General features: G+C 41.8%; 1 protein-coding gene and 1 long non-coding RNA gene across 11 annotated transcripts in view; one reads left to right on the forward strand and one right to left on the reverse strand.

Annotated features, from left to right (window-relative positions):
• The window catches only part of MAGI1 (membrane associated guanylate kinase, WW and PDZ domain containing 1), a 602,084-nt gene that overhangs the window by 541,956 nt on the left and 43,313 nt on the right, over window positions 1-16,815 (forward strand). For all 10 annotated transcript variants that reach the window (XM_045530900.1, XM_045530901.1, XM_045530902.1 and 7 more), the window contains one exon: window positions 13,881-13,912. In XM_045530900.1, coding sequence (XP_045386856.1) covers window positions 13,881-13,912 — 32 coding nt within the window. The remainder of the gene's footprint in view (window positions 1-13,880; window positions 13,913-16,815) is intronic.
• LOC123623595 lies at window positions 7,908-16,174 on the reverse strand. Its single transcript, XR_006729933.1, has 3 exons — window positions 15,819-16,174; window positions 12,578-13,362; window positions 7,908-7,923 (listed from the first exon to the last, which is right to left on the reverse strand). It is a non-coding gene; the product is annotated as an uncharacterized LOC123623595 (long non-coding RNA).

Below are 16,815 nucleotides of genomic sequence, written 5' to 3' on the forward strand. Positions count from 1 at the left end.
GAACTTCTAGACTAAAGCTATGTTTTGAAGTGTAGGAAGGATTTAGAGTTGTGAACTGGTCTGTTGGCAGTATTTGGTGTGATCCACTCATGTATTTTTTAGCAGTCTTTTAAAAAATTACTTTAAATTTTGAAAGCATTTATCTGCAGCCAACAATTCCAGTTTGCCACAGGCTTGCCATTTCTCATATGTGTTCTTACTCTTGTTCATGACCTGTCTGTGGCCCACAGGCAGCAGAGTGTGAGACCCAAAGACAGCATGCATGAATTCACTAAGGTAAGGATAGAATACATGAATGTGCAAACCTGTTGTGGACCCATTTCCTAGGAATTTCTTTTCACCATCACCATCTCAAAATTTCAGTTACTGGCTACTTTTCCTTTCTTTTTGGTTTAATTTATGCTTTAGAAAACAAACAAACAAACAAAAAAACAAAGAAGAAACCAACTATCTTCAGACAGTTTTTTCCTTAATTTTAGAGTTTATTTTCTACCCTTACTTTGGTTCCATATGAAAATTTGGGTGATGTTTTCCATGTGAAAAGTCCCTGCTATAAGGAATATTATTATGATAGCCTCTGTCTTGTCTTATATTAGTTTTGCAGCCCCACTCCGTTGAGTTTCTCTTTATTGCAAAAGGTATCTTGCTACCCTCTGTTGTAAGCACCAATAATGTCTCCCCCAGTTGTAACAACCAATAATGTCTCCAGACATAGGCCAAGTGTCCCCTGAAGGGCAAAACCAGCCATGATTGAGAACCACTCCTTTAACCCCTTTGGCACCCACTTGTTTTTGCTTATTGGAAATGCTGTGTTGTGGTTTTTTTTTTTTTTTTTTTTTTTTGGTGCAAATGAAATCCGTTTCTCGATGATTTTTTTTGGCTTTGGATAGAAGAAATTTTATCTGTGAATTCCCCGTTTCTTCTTAACGTTGCTTCTGCATCTGCGCAGTAATGGAAGTGGCAGCTCGGCCAGTTGTGACCATCTCCCAGCAGTCCTCCTCTCTGCCCCTAGCTGGCAGCAGCCTGGGCCAGCCCCGGGCAGTGTCTCTGAGCCTCCAGACGGTCACCGGAGACATGGCTGGAACTGCACCCCTCTCAGCGTGTCCTAAGCACGGAATGAGACTGCCCTGCCCTGGCGGAGGGTGTGTTGCTTCCAGCCCCTTGCTCTGTCCGATGGGATGGGACTTCAGACAAGGGAGGTGGCAGAGAGGCTGTTGCAGTCCTGCTGTTTTTAATACCGTTGACTCAGTTGTCTGGGGGAGAGAAAAGGGAAGGGAAGGCAAGGAGGAGGAGCCTCAGGGAAAAGGTAGCAGGAGAGGTGTTCTTTCAGTCAACAATGAAATTAGGATGGAGTATTATGTTTCCCATGAAGTGAAGTTTTCCTCATGTGAACAACTCTCCTTCATAGATTCTATTCTTCCTCCTTTTAAAAAATTTTTTTTTGCTTATGAAAAGATACTTAATTGTCATTAGTCTTCCCCTTTTAAATTTTCTTAGTTTACAAAATAAGGAATTGGCACCTGAGCATCTCAGCTACTCAATTCTGTGTGATGAAAATTTGCCAGTTTGTGAAATGTTAAGTCCAAGAATCAGGGCTGTAGGGCAGAGCCCCACAGGAGGTTGAGGATAGAATAGGATAGGAGAGGGACACGCTGAAGTCATGTGTAAATGGGGCTCTGGAATGCAAACCACGGGAAGGGCATCTCTTACCATTGCCCTCACCAGCTCTTAATTTAGGGAGAAGCAGAGTTTGAATTCAAGGCCAGGGTTAGATTCATCAGTCTTATGTAATACAACATTTATTGGTCAGACCCTTTTATGAAATCGTTTTGTCCTATGGTAAGTTCTCAGGGTAACCCAGAGAAAGTTAAATCCAAAAGCAAGAGAAAAATTGGGTGAACTAGACACATTTAATGTGCCAGGGTACCCCAAAATATCCATGGATGACTTTCTTGCATGTAAAAAGCACTCTCAGAAACTTCATAACAGCTTTTAAAGATTCATTTTGAGTGTGTGCTTTCATTAAGTTCTCCATCTGCATTGACTTTAAGCCTGAGTGGAGCCTCATTGACCAAGAAACCGTGCCACCCCACCCACCCCACCCCCCTAAAAAAACCAGAAAACAGCCAAAATCACACAGGAGAGGAAGCAAAAGAATCCTAGCGTTTGTTCTCCACAGTGAGAAACTTGTTGACTCGAATGCTTACTGGGTCAGCATGTATTTCATTGCCAGTGTACTTACTCTTCCCTGCCATAAATACAGCACTCTGTTATACATCTTGTTCCCAGCTAAAATATTTCATTAAGTGGCCTCTCAGTCCTTGGACTGTCCCTGCATCTTAAATGTACTTGACCTATAAAAGTTATTTCTAATGGATACTTGTCCTGAGTGGGATAGTGTGTGTGTTGGAGTGTGTGTGGATGAAACTGATTCCTGTACTCTGCTTTTCAGTACGGTTGTTACAATGAGCACTGACTCACTGAAACCTGCAATCTAGTAGCTGAACAAAACATAAGCATCTCCTGCTCCTCCTAGCTCTATGGGGCAGCGATTCATTAGAAATTGTCATAGTCGAGCAGACGGCTTTTTTCCCTCTGTAATTCACATGATCACTTAGACCAGCTCAGATATTGTTTCAGCAAGAAGATTTTGAAGACATTTAATACCTCCACGGGAGATGAATGGGGCTGCTTGTCTTGTGTCCTTGCTCTTTGGAAAAACCTGACCCCTCAGTAAATGGCTTCTTTAGGTCGGACTTGCAAACACTTTGAATAATGCAGTGCTGCAGGACTCCGAAGTCCAATTGCCTTGCTGTTGTTAACCATGACCTGTGCTTTCTAAGGCTAATATGGTTTCTTAAGATACTAGAATAAAATTTGGTACGGTGCCAGGCATGGCCTCAGTTCCAATTAAGCAGCTCAGCAATAAAGTTAATTGAAATTCCCAAATAATATATGCCCGTACAGAACAAGTTGGAAAATTTCCCTCCTCTTTTGCAAAAGGACATTGCGACAAAAAAAGTGATAGTCACACCTGTCAGTCTATTAAAACCACTCAAGAGATTCATGGATTTACCTGAAGAAAAGGACCCCAAATACTCTTTTTCATCTGTGTGTGTTTGCTCTTGTTGGGGAAAGGTGAGGCATTTAGATAGAGCCTTTTAATCCAGTGTCGTAGTAAAAGTCACTTTTATAAGTAAAGATAGGAAGGTATCCTTACCTGAAGCATTATTTAAATCTCAAAGAATCCTTGAGAACACATCCATGTGCTGGGGCTGGGAGCTTAGGGGGCTTGGGGAAGAGGAGAGGAGAGAGAGGAGAGCTCATCTGTTGTGATGGGAAGTCAGGACACAAGGTGGCACAGTGGAACCTTGTTCTCTGTGCTGAGTGAGGCAGCCGTGAGCGCAGGAGAGTCCGGCAGCTCACCAGTAAATCAAGGGGCAGACCAAGGATCAAGAGCTGTTAAATAGTCACCGCGGCGATGATGATGATGAAAAGAAAGGCCACGCAGCCCCTCTCCCTTGGTTCATTAGCGCATCCCGCAGCCCTCCGAGCCCTGCACATGCACACGTTCGTTCAGAAGATACAGGTATTTATTGAACTGGGGACCAGATCCTGTTCTAAGGAGAGACTGATAGCATAGACCAGGTCCCTGAAATAGAGACAGTAAACAATAAACAATATAAACAATAGACAAGTAAACACAGAGGCAATTTTAGAGAGTGGTTGGCTCTATGAAAACAAAGGAAAGGGGCTACCTGAATGAACTGTGTCCAAAAAGGGCCATCCAGATGTGCTAATGGCCTGGGCCCCTGGGTGGCTTCTTGGAGGAGGGTACTGGGTGACCAGAAGTCACCAGCGTACAGATGGATCTGCAGGCATAGTGTTCCAGGCAGAGGGGAGCAGCTTGCAAAAATGCCTGGAGGATTGCAAGGGAGCCGTCCAGAGGCGGGGACTGCTGGCCTGGCTGGAATGCCCGCACCAGAGGAGGAGTGGTGGGAGGTAAAATGAAAGAGTCGGGAGGGCTTGGTGGGACACTGAAAACAGAGTTTGTATTTCATTCAAACTGTGCCGGGAAGCCACAGGGACATGTAGCCAGGAGACCATATAATCTGATTTATGCTGTAAAAAGTTGTCTTGGGCCTCCGTGTGGACAGTAGATTATAGGGGGTAAAGAATAAAGCAAAGAGACCAGTTTTCAGGCTCTCGTGGTCATCTAGGCAAGAAAAGACATTAGGGGTGGAGATGGACTTGGGTGGATCCAGGGTAGGTTTTGGAGTCATATGGTGGGAGAGATAAAGAAGCCTCAAGAAGGGCCTTGCGTTTCAGGGGTTTAGTGCCCTTAACAAAGGACGAAAGTCAGGGTATCATCCCGGGTCTCTGTCTTGGTCCTGTGCCTAACCTACATTGCTAAAAATAAGCAGAGTAAGAATCAACCTAAAGTGAGAAATGAAGAAAAGGGTCCTGGCATGTATTTTTTTAACCTAGAAGCTCCTTAGCACCAATTACAGTGATAAGTCTCCCTTCGGGGCCAGTGACCTTAAAATAAGGGCCCACAGAGCATCCTGTTTTGCCAACCCAGAAAAGGAATCCTTGTCAGTTTTTTCTTTCAGTAAGCTATTTTCAGCTATTATTTCATAACCCCCCCATACATCCTATGCAGTTAGAAGTCAAACTTTCAAATTTGGGGGAACTACCAGGGAGTTTCCAGGCCACGGTAGTCTCACCTATCCCAGGGAAACCTCTGTGAATGCACTGTTGATCAGAGGAATGGGTCACAGAGCCAGCCCTTAAGCATTTGCATAAAAAAAGCAATTCAAATTGGAAATATAGGTAGGAGAAACATCAAGCTGTCCCTCTGTCAGTTAAGGAGTCTTCCTCAAAGGTAGAAACGTTTTTAGACAAACATCCATAATTACAAATATTTTTAACCTATATAGAGTTAGAGAGCTTTCCTAGAACCGTATGAGACACCAGCTTAATTCTACCCTTAAGAAAATCTTGGTGGGAATATTCCCTAGAGAAGAAGATTGGCCTCATGGTAGGTCTTGATGAATTAGTGGTCTTTTTAACTTGACGGTTCTTTTTCTTTCCCCTCTAGAGAGACGATGCCATAATTCACTCTACTTCTGACTCACTCTGTCTTTTCCCTAACCCCAGTTTTTTTTTTTAAAAATCCCTTTACTAGGTAGTGACAAGAAACATTTGCTAGTCAGAAAAAGCTCTTTCCCACTTTCAAAACTGTATTTTATAAGGCTGGTGGCCGGCCAACCTGTTAGTTGTGTAGCTTTAAAGACTTGGTTCATTGCCCCAAATCAGAGATTCGTCTTCTTATATTTTTAGCATGTATAGCCTTGCATGGTCAATGGTTTAGGTACTGTGACTTGGAGTAGAATATCAGGGACATGTTGAGAAATTGATTGACTATGCGTACACTCCCATGCCATCTGTAGAGAAGAAAGTGTCTTCCTAAATTCGTTTCACAATTATGCGTCCAAGATACCTTGACCCACTGGCACATCATTTGTCAATGGTAGGTCCATGTACTCCATGAAGCTGTATGAGAATTTTTCTGTGAATGCATTTTGTATGTATAAAATAGTTTTTGTCCCTTCATAGTGGGCTATAATTCACAATAGTTTGAGTACCTTTGAATGAGACTGTACAGTTTAGTATTTAAAAGCACAGGGTTGGCAAAAAACCAAGTCTCCTCAGCTGTTCACCCAACCATGTGACCTTGGCCATATTACTTAACCATCCATGTCTCAGTTATCTCATCTGCAAAATAGAGGTGATAGTAGTACTTACCTTGGAGAGCAGTGATGAAGAGTAAATGTGTGTCAAAGCTAGGTTCTCAAGACTTGTTAGTCATTTTTGTACCCACCCAGCCCTTGCTTGTGAAGACCCATTTTTATTTAGAAATGAGAAGAGAAGCCGAGTTTTTTAAGCCTTCCAGGTGTACTTCACATGTTTTTGAGAATAACAATAGAGCCATGACATTTCAATGACACCCTTTCTGAAGTGACCATTTATTTCTCGGGAATCGCATGGAGACAAATCATCCATCTTGCCTAGGTCTTTGAGCAGCCCAAGGTATTAATGACTTTGGGTCTCTCCTCACCTGTGCCAGTTCAGGGCTTCTGACTTTGAGGTGAAAGGCTCTGTAAACCACCAGCAGTCACCGACTTTGCAAGCTATTTGTTTCTCCTAGGGACATATTTATTAGGCTGTGTGTACTGTGTAATTGAAGCAGACTTCTCCGTAGCTGTAAAACCTGTACAACTGTATTCTTAATCTTCTTCATGAAATGCCAGCTGACACAGTGTTGGGAACTACTTATTCCAGACATCTGAAGTCCAACCATCCCTCTAAATTATGATGGCCACAATATTTCATAGTGACCATTTTGAAGTCCCCAGAGGAAAGAATGTCTTCATCTTTTTGGACACATTGGGTCTGATGCTCCTGTTCTTGGCAGCTAATATCATATTTGCATTGAAAAATTATCCCGCCGGGTTGGTGATGGTATTTGGCCAGAGGAAGGAGAAAAAAATCAAACATGTCCAAACAAGGATCATTTTCTCATTTTGTTTTATGGATTCAGTTTTGTGATATATCGTGTTTGTAAAGTCCTTCAGTGAAAATGTACTCTGGTTTAAGCTTGGCCTTGAGTATATGCTGGCACACTGATTTAGCTTAAAGAAAAAAAAAAACAACTTAAAAGTCATCATCATTGTTCAATGAAGCATCAATCATTGAATGTTGTTCCCACCCCATGACTGTTTAATTATTTATGCTGGCCCCTGGCCGTCCTTCAGTGTTCAGCTGCCCCCTTCTACATACTGGATTAGATTCCTTTGCTCTGTACTCCTGAGAGCGATAGTGCTCCCTTCTGTCATGGCACGTAGCACTCACCGCTCTGAATTGTTGCATTGCTTTTTTCTCTTTTAAAACAGACAGTGAAGTCCTCCAGGTAAGGGGCCATGTCTGATTTACCTTTATCTCTGCAGTAATGCTTTGCTGGGCATACGGCAGAGCTCAGTAAGTCTTGTTCCTTCTCATAATACAAGTCTTAGCTCAAATGCTGCCTCTTCAAGAAAGACGTGCTTGATCACCCAGTATGAAGTAGCCATGCATCCCAGGCATGTTCCATTACCCTGCTTTACTTTTATCACAGAGGTAATCACTCTCTGCAATTACTTGCTAAGTTGTTTATTCTGTTTCCCCCACAGAACGTGAGCACTGTGAAGGCAGGGCCTCGTAGGGTCTGTTCATTGCCTCGTTTTGTACCAGCTCCTGGCACGTAATAGGCCTTCAGCACAGTTTGGTTAAATGAATGAGTGAATTTTCCTTATTTTCCTTCCTGCCCTCGGTGGAAAAAGTTAGGGCTGACTGTACCTTCCTCTTCCTGTTTTCTGGACTGTTCTTAGTATTTTTATCGGTAAGGAGAGGGCAGTTTAAATTTATTTCAATGGCTTATATATTCTGTATTAAACAAAGAAAAACAAAAAACTGGTTGACAGGAAATGATGCAGATGGCTTTTTTTAGAAGGGTTGCTGGCTGTTGATGTTCCTCGTTTAGAGCCGCTGGTTTGCAGTGAAATAATCATCAATTCTTTGGGTGGGGGCAGGCACAGATTGTTCTCACTTGTCTTCCCACCACGTCTTTGTCTCAGTGATCTCCTGCTGTGTGGACCCATCATCATAATGCCCCCCACAAATAAAGGCACTACCTAGGAAGCACGTTATTTTTTTTCATGGAGCAGCATTTTTGCTGATAATTATTAGCGTTCTGACGTGTTCTTTAATGCAGTTTCTCTCATAATTTTTTTTGAAGATGTGTCTTTTAGATCATCCCAGGAAAGGAGGAGAAGCAGGCAGTGCAACTTTTCCCTTTCTGCTTGATTCTTCTCAGTGGTCCCTCTATTTGCAGATACAGTATTTTATACATGCTGCCCTTATCGAAGGTAAAACCTTAGCTAAAGTGCACCTCACCCTGGGAATTGCTTCAAACACTATAGCCACGTGCTGGGACAAGGATGGTAACAATGGGCTTCTCAGGGGCACTGGTCAAGGTTTCAGAGACTCTGTGCCTCTGTGTAGCTTTGCTTGAGAGAGGCACAGCTTGTTATCACATTCTCCATCAAGGCCATGACTCAGTACTTAAGTAGCATAGACACTTGAGTAGGAATGGCAATCATTGAGCCAAGAGAGAGCTAGAACAAACTCCAGTTGTTTTTAAATCTAGCACTGCACTAAGGCCAATAAGTACGCACCATTGTCCGAGCACACTAAATATTTGCTGTAGTGTTCGATAATGCTTTGTTGTTTATGACTATAACTTCTTTATATGTAAAATCTAAAAAGCTTTGAAAATACTTAAGAATATAAATCACTCTATAATCCTAATGTTCAGAAACAATGTTTTAATACATTCCCTTTAGTCTTTGGATGTACGATGTACATACGTGAATATATATGTATATCTACTTTTTAACAAAGTTTATATATTCTATGTGTAGTTTTTACTCTGCTTTTTATGTCTTATATTGTTACTTATTGTCCCCAGTGACTAAATATTCTTCATTGTACTCATTTTTAATCATTTCATAATTTTTTATCTTATTGATGTAACAGCAGTCTGTTTGCTCAGTCCTCCGTTCTTGGAAGTTCAGGGTTTTTTTTTTTCCTTTTTTTTTTTTTTTAAATAATGCTATGTTGAACATCTTTTTATATGAATCTTTGCAAGATACTCGGATTACTTCCTTAGTATAAACTCCTAATGATGAGTTTACTGAGTTAAAGTTAGCTGTAATTTTAGGGTACCACAGTTTAGAATTACGCATTGATGGGTTTTAGATTAACAAAGGCGGCTAGTGGGGCCTGAGATGAGAATGTGCCCAGGGAATACTCTTATCTTCTTTGTTATCTAAGACTAGCCCCCCACTCCCCCAAGATCTCAGTCTTTTCCTTTCAGTGGCTTCCGGTGGTCTCTAGGATCTCGACCTCTCTCCGCCCCCCACCTCCCTCTCTCTTAATAAATACACACTTCCCTGCTCCTTGAACGTTGCATGACCTGATTCAGCCCTAGTAAAGTTTTTAGTGCAACATTTCGCCTTGCAGAACTCTGAAGAATCGCATGTTCAATGACATGTGGATTAATGGTAGAGCATTTGTTGGAATGCTGAGTAGGAAACCAAAATGTTTCCATTAAAGTGCTCAAATTTAGAGACCAAGGGCAAAGAGGAATGAGTATCAGCATGAAAGAAATTTAAATCAACAACGTAGTGCATTTTTATTATCTGTAGATCCACTTTGTATGTGATAGTGACTTTAGGATTCACTCTTTCAAAGCCCTTGGCACAATTTTTCTTGATTATTTCAGTTAGTGAGATAGGTTGGCATTCTCCTCTCACTTCCTTTAACTGGGGTGGGGGGGGGGTGGAATTATGTCTAGAGAAGTCCACTCCTCTTCCCAGCAACCCAGGTTTTGTTAATCTCAGGGCAGAAATGGCAGCGCTTGGCTTCTGTTTGGTTTCCCTGGTAGCCCAGCTCAGCTCTCCTATTTCTTCCCTGTTTCCATTTAGTCCATAGCACAAGCCCAAGACTTAATCTAAAGACAGTACTTTTTAAAAAACTATATATATTAATTTTGGAGAAAACTAAGCAACTCTTGGAGGACATAGAGGTCAGTGATGGCTCTAGAAATTTAAAAGTGCGATAAAATGTTCTGAAATTTGCTGCATTTATCTTATTTTAAAAGGCAGTATAGAATTCTGTTTAGTGTGGTATCTGTGTAACTATATGTGAGCGTTTAGAAATAAATAAAGCTTTTCTTGTTGTAGAGATGCTAAAACAGGTAATAAAGCTACCCATGATCTTATGAGCCAAAGAAAATACTGTTGGTGTATAACCTTCTATTCTTTGTTTCCAAATGCATATGTATTCTGTTATATCTTTACTTTTTTTTCATCTGAATTATTCGTGTACCACCGTTACAAAATTTCACCAGGTATGTAACATTCTGCCATTTAGTCATTGTTGATGGCCTTGATATTTAAAGGAAAACAGATTTCTCCTCCTCACATTAATTGGTCGGGTCCCAGTCACTGACAGAAAATTTACCATTTGTTTTTTCCAAGGGGGCACCTTTAGAAATTTAGGTCTCAAGCTTTTCTCACTCTTCTGCAGATCCCACTTAGATCACACTTTGAGCATATGCTTCCCTGTAAAAGTTTTCTGAGATCCCTTAGAAGTAACATTTGCTGCCTTCCAGGCCCAGGGAGCAGATGATGCCATCCATGAACTCTTTCTTTTTCTTCTACCTCTTCTGAAAGCTCCCCATCCTTACCTTGAATGGACCAGATGAGCCCATTAAGACTGGTGCCATTTCTACCCATATGTCTCATACATAGATATGTGACATGACTTATAGAATACAAACTCCTGCTGCCACAGGGTACACAAAGTGTCCACTTGCCTAAGGAAAACCATTGACATGACGTGAAGTGTGGGATAATGCTGCTTCCTATAGACCAGCCTGTAGGGCAATATCTGCAGTTAACTAGCTAGACAAGAGCTATATCCTGTGATTTTTCTAGGTCTTGGAGAATTCTGCCGTTTCAAGCATTGACCTTTTGAATGTTTTCTGTTAGGTCTCCCAGCTGTTTTCAATCCACCTGATTTTGGCTAAAATAAGTTATAAATTGTAATAAGGTTTGTTCCAGCATTCACATTTATTAGATTTTAAGATTTAGTGACCATATGGGCCTAAAACAAATCTTTGGTTTTTTTTTTTAAAGCAATCAAGTGGAGTCTCTTGATTTTGAGTACTTAAATATTAATTTGTGGTCTTAACCCACTGTTGGCTCCTGTAAAAGGTGTGGCTTTTTAAAACAAAGGTTTTCAGCATCTAGCTAGCAAAGAGGAACCAATGCCTCTTTAAATTAAAAAAAGATTTTCTTATTTGTTGTAATATACAGGTTGTTGTGTCAATTGAGCTGGGATCTTTTGGAATGTTCCATGGACTTGTTTCCTTTTAGGAAACAGACCTTAATTGGCTACCCCTACATCCTTTAGACTGGTTGGTTTTATGCAGTTAACAATGGAAGAGCCATTCATGAATGTTTATTTTTAAATTAACGTTTTATTGCCTTGGTGAGATGTAAATATGACCATTCTTGAAAAAGAATTCTAAATGCTGCTAAAGTCTCCTTAAATGAGTCCCTGTGATCCCTGCCCTTCCTTGCCCCACCAGAAATATCCGTTATCAGTTTAGTGTGGACATTCATGGAAGGCAAAAGGCACGCGTGTGTTTGAGTGTGTTTAACACCTGTCTCCTGCTGTACTTGCCATTCTGCAGCTTGCTGGTTTCCCTCCCCACTGTGTTTTGGAGACCGTCCATGTTGTTACCCGTAGAGACAGCACCTTCCTTTTAACCTCTGCAGACTGCTTTATAGGTTGACTATCTCACGGCTTTTTGGAACTTCCAATTGTTTCCAATTTGCTTTTTATTAACAGTGCTGCAATGAACATCCTTGTGAATGTGTGCAAGTGTTTCTTTATGATAGTGAAAAATGCCCTTTATTTTATATATGAAGATCTTAAGAGACAGAGAATTGAAGATTGGCCAGACTCTTGTAAATGATTAGCAGAGTGCGGATTGAAACCATTTTCCCTGATTCTACCTACCTAGTTGGGGATTCTTTACAAGTTTTTGTAGAAGGTCATTGGGATCCTGGGCAGAGTCGAGAGCGGTAAAAGATAACTATGGGTGAAACCTTGCTCATTCTAATTAACTAAGGTCACTCTGAATTAGCAGGAAATATGAACTTAAAGATGTCATATTATATAATTTTGAAGTTTATGCAGTGACCCACACTAACATAACCTGGTAAAATTCCTTAAGGGAATCATACTAATGAACCAAGAAAAAGCACTTAATAATTACTTTTAAGAATAAAGGCGTGGAAATTGTTCAACACAGTTTTTCTTATCTGTAGGCAAAATGTTTCTCTTACAATCTTTTTTATATTTTAACATGCTTATTAGCGAATGATTTTTCCCTAGTTAGAGCAAGATAACCATAAGCACTTCCTTTTTAAATGATAGAAATCAGCCAAGGAGGGTGAAGGGTGGAGTTAAACTACTCTGTGCCAGGTATGAGGCTTTCAAACATTTTCTCTTATTATCTTAACAATCTTGTGAAGTGAGTCGTCTCATTTCTACTTCCTAAACGGATAAACTGAGACAGAGGGCTCTAAAGCACCTTGCTTATCTGAGTTTGCCTGACTTGAAAGAGTAATACTCTATTATGTTATAGTTTCCTTAGATTTACGGTCCTCAGACCCCCTGCATCAGAATCTCCTAGAATACTTAACAGTGCAGGTTCCCGGGCCCCTGATGGTGGGGCCTGGGATTCTGCATTTTTAACAAGCTGCCAAGTGTTCCTTACTGCCTCTGAGCCACTCTGCCAGATCACGGTGGCCTCATTTTGGTGATGTAAGGAGCCTTGCCAGAGAGTGTCCCCCGCCCCCAGCAATGCCTCTTAGAGCAAGTGACTCTCCTTATGCCTCACCTGCAGTGAGCACATGAGCCCTGCTCACCTGTGTGGCTTCCTCCTCACTCGCCCACTTCCTTCACCTCCTGTTATTTGCGCTGAACCTCGCATGGCTCATGGTTTGACAGGTCACTTCTAAAAAGTTGAAATCATCACGCGATATAGGAATCGCTTTCCAACACAGGTTGAAATCTCCAGTGCAAAATCACCAGATCCCAAATGTATCTTCTGCGCTTTATACAGATGGACTCTGCATTTTGCTTTCTAACCCCTGCTTAAAAAAAAAATGAGACAGCAGCTTGCAGAAATGATTACTTTTGGAACACCAATATGTGCTTCATTTTCCTTTCTCGCCTCCCTTTCCCACACTCCCCTGGTGGTAGATTTCCCATAAGTCTGCCCCTAATTGCTGCTGCCTTTCCTAGAAGTGAGAAGATCTCCTGTCCCTTCCAGCTCCAGCCCTCCCACAGGCGACAGTGTTTTGGAAGAGCCAGCTAGATGCAGTGACCACCTTTGCCTTCCTCTTTCTCCATTATTATCTTTTTTTCTGGAGCTCTGTGAAATTTTTCTTTCCCACTCCCAAACGACATGCTTTCTGTAGCCCGAGCTCTAGTCCTTTCCAGCAAGCCCAGCAGGAGGCTGCTTGGATGACTGGCAGGCATCGAGCCAGACGTGAACTGATCCAGAGGGGATCCTAGACCAACTTGGATCTGTGTTCACACGTTATCGTTCTGCGCTGGCAAAAGAGCATCCGTCTTTGTTTTGGTGTCGAGCTCATCCAAATAAAGAAGGCATTTCCTCTCCTGAAAAGGCAGAGGAAAAAAGAAAGAAAGAAAGAAAAGACAAAAAAAGAAAAAAAAATTAATTTTAACCATGTACTCCTTTGAAACTAAATATATACCCCTTCCTCCATCCTGATTGGTCCGCTTCAATTGACAAGTGGATCGTGTGGAAAGGAAATATCCTGGACTTAATTGTAAGTTAAGTCTCTCTTAATCCAGGAGAGCATTTGAGATTCTGTCCAAGTGTTCAATTTCCCAGGCCGCTGAGGTCTGTGAATTTCTTTTCCCAGCCTCCAGGCTGCTGCAGTACAAGTCAGCATAGCTAATGCAGATAGATCTCCTGCCTCTCGCTCTCCTCCTCCCTCTGCTTTGATTCGATATGAACAGCCTGGTAACTCCGATGCTGGGGAGAAATCTGACATAACTCTGCAGATGGCTAGGTTGCCATGGAACACCTGGGGATTGTTCTTTAAAGAAAAGGTAACATTTATATGCTAATGATTTCTTCCCCCCTCCCCTCCTTGTTGCATTTTTTCCAGGGCTGCCAGTTCCCAAGAAGAGCCCAAAGTCGGTAAGGACTTGTCAGTTACTTGGTGCTGGATGGGGTTGGGGTTAGGGGTTGGGGGGCTCGGGGGGTGGGAGGGTATGTTGTCCGGCTTCACTTCACTAAATGTGTTTTTAGAGTGGATGGGGGAGACAGGAGCCGGGGCTCATTTTCTTAAGTTCTGGGAATCAGTTTAGTATAGAAGGTATTTGGGCTTGTCTTTAACTGTGTAGTGATTTGTGGGCAGGCTGCAGGAACCAGGATAAAGAATGCATGTTTGGAATCTTCTCTATACAAATGTATCACAACTCTCCTTCAAATGGATGAGTTTCTTGGCTGTTTTAAGTTGCTTAAAAAAATGCTATTGTTTCCTTTGGAAGGAGGGGAAAAAAAATCCTCCACCTGCTCCGTGAGTAGCATTGCTCTCAACTGGTGTTCCCAGCCGTTCACATGGCTACCCATTCTCTCCCTCAGCTTCCTTGTGCACCGGGGGATGAATTATTTACAAACTAAAAAGCCTGTGTATTTAAGGAAGCATTGCTCTGCCCTGCCCTGTATATATGACCATGCCCAGATGGAACAATGTTCATTGCCCCAGCGCTGAGAATAAGACATTCTCCTTGCTGTGGAAATGTCCTTTGTTGTTTTGCTAGCTTTAGCAGCATTATGCTGCAGGTATAGGATTCTTTAAAAAAAAAAAAAAAAATCAATGTTTTGCTGTCCTTTCTAATCTGGTTTCCCTGAAGATGCATTACCTAGTTGACATGTTAGCTAATAGCTTAGAGGCTATAGTGTTTTGCTTGGTGGTATGGGTTTTTGCTCCCCGGGCACTAATGACAAATTAAAATGCTACTTAAAAACTCAAAATCTGGAACTCCAGTGCCTGTGAAATTGATCTGGGTGGAAGGGGCTTCCCAATTCATTAACATTAGGATAAAGAGGGATGCTTCCATGTGGCTTAGAAGATTTGGGGGAGGGAATATTTACAGTTTTCTGCCATCCGGGAAAGGAGAATCTTTAAAACTTTGCAGCTGCAAGCGCTGCGGCTGAATTCTTTCCACCTGTCTCAGAGCCTGGCAGCACGAGGCAGAAGTTTATTAAGGAGATGAGAGAGGGAGCTTCCTGCATTCTTAAACCCCACTCCTAAGTTCTCCAAAGAGGAAAAACCTGCAATAATTGATGTGATTCCAATGGCATAGCGCCGTGGCGATTGGAACATTGACTTCAGGGCTGCTTCCCTTGTCAGTTTGTGTTAATGTCTAGGCAGAAAAGTGCTGGTTGGTGCCCACATCGGAACCACAGAGATGCCAAAGTGTGTGCATGTGCGCATGTGTGTCTCCCTATCCTTGGGTCATAGTAGCCCATTCAGCCTTCAGAAAAAGGGAAGCAAATCTGGAAGATGTGTCTCATAAGCTTGAGTTAGCATGAGCCACCCTTTTTTCTCCTCCATCCCAGCTGTACTGTGTTGATACATGGACTTATTTTATACACTCCATATGGAGTGGAGTTCTGATGAGGAGCATGCTGGGGGAGAAAGAGCAGTTTTGCACAGGTAGCATGACATCAGGTAGCAAGGCGTTCTTTTCTGCTTTGCATCCCATTTAAAGTTAGTGTGCAAAAGGATCTTTGCAATTCATTTTCATTTCTTCTTTCCCAAAGTGTTCTGGAAGTACCTGGTGAACTCAGGGGGTAGCAAATAGGTATTGAGCCAGCATCTACCAAGTCAGTGAAGAGAATTCCCTGTGACAGTTAATTTTTGTAGAAGCCATGTCATTAGCAAGCAGCAAGCCAATTACTCAGGCTGCATTCCTAAGAAAAAAGCTCTCAACTGGTTTGCCCACAGTCTGCTGGCTGTTAATTACCGCAAGCTAAGAGAGTGGTATGTTGGTGGGTTAGAAAAGGTTAAGACCCCCAGGTTGGGGCTTGTCCTTACCTGATTTCTGTGCCAGGACAGGGATGATGGTTTTCACAGTGTAGCTGGCACACTCTGGCAGCTGGTGTACAGAATTTGGAGGCTCTCAGCCAAGGTCTGCTGTTGGCAGTAAAGCGGTGCTCACATCTGTGATCAGTGAGGGCTCTGTACAGGTGGGTTGAAAGCTGTTTCCCTTTCCCAGTTTGAATTTTGATGATGTCCTGCCAGAAAGACAGATGATTATGAGGGGGTTTTTTTTTGGTGGGGTTGGAGGGAATCCTTGGGGAAGCTGGATGTCCGGGTACTAAAAAGCCATTCAGGTAATGACAGATAGGGTCAGTTATACAGGATGCGTAATTCAAAGCACACTGATTGTGCCTAAGTGTAATTCACTGAAACTTAGCAACAGCTCTTTGCAAACCAGGACCATGGTTTTTGTTTTGTTTTGTTTTTTTTCTTAGAAGCTCTTGGCATTGTTGGCGTCTCATATGACCGACAGCTTCCTTTTGTCTTCATACCTTTTTTTTTCTTTAAGGTTTTCAATAATTAAGTAGTTGGGTTTTTATTAGAACAGAAAGACTTCTCTTTTTTGTCTTGTTTCCCCTCCTGGGTAGTCCCTATAGTTTGCCCTTGATAAGCAATTTCACCTACTAGATTTAATTTAAATGTTGAATTTGTGGTTTATATACTCAGCGGGGATAATGGCAATATATTAATAAAATTTTATTAATTTAATACCTGTACTTCTATTACATTAGGGATTTTTTTTTTTTTTTTTTTTTTGCCAAATAGCAGAGACAAAAATAAGACATATTTGCTGTCAGGTTCCAGACCTCTCTGGGAAACTGATTCAGTGGCCCAACTTTATCATCCTGACCAAAAACTTATTTAACTGAGACTCTCAGTCTAAATCACACACAAGGATCTAGTGTTTGAGGATTTAAAACTGTAAATATCACACCAAACCCTGAATTTTAAATCACTATCCACCCGTGTTTTCCTCCTAATTCATTTCCCA

This window comes from Lemur catta, chromosome 18, assembly GCF_020740605.2.
Source record: "Lemur catta isolate mLemCat1 chromosome 18, mLemCat1.pri, whole genome shotgun sequence".
NCBI classification, from domain to species: Eukaryota; Metazoa; Chordata; class Mammalia; order Primates; family Lemuridae; genus Lemur; species Lemur catta.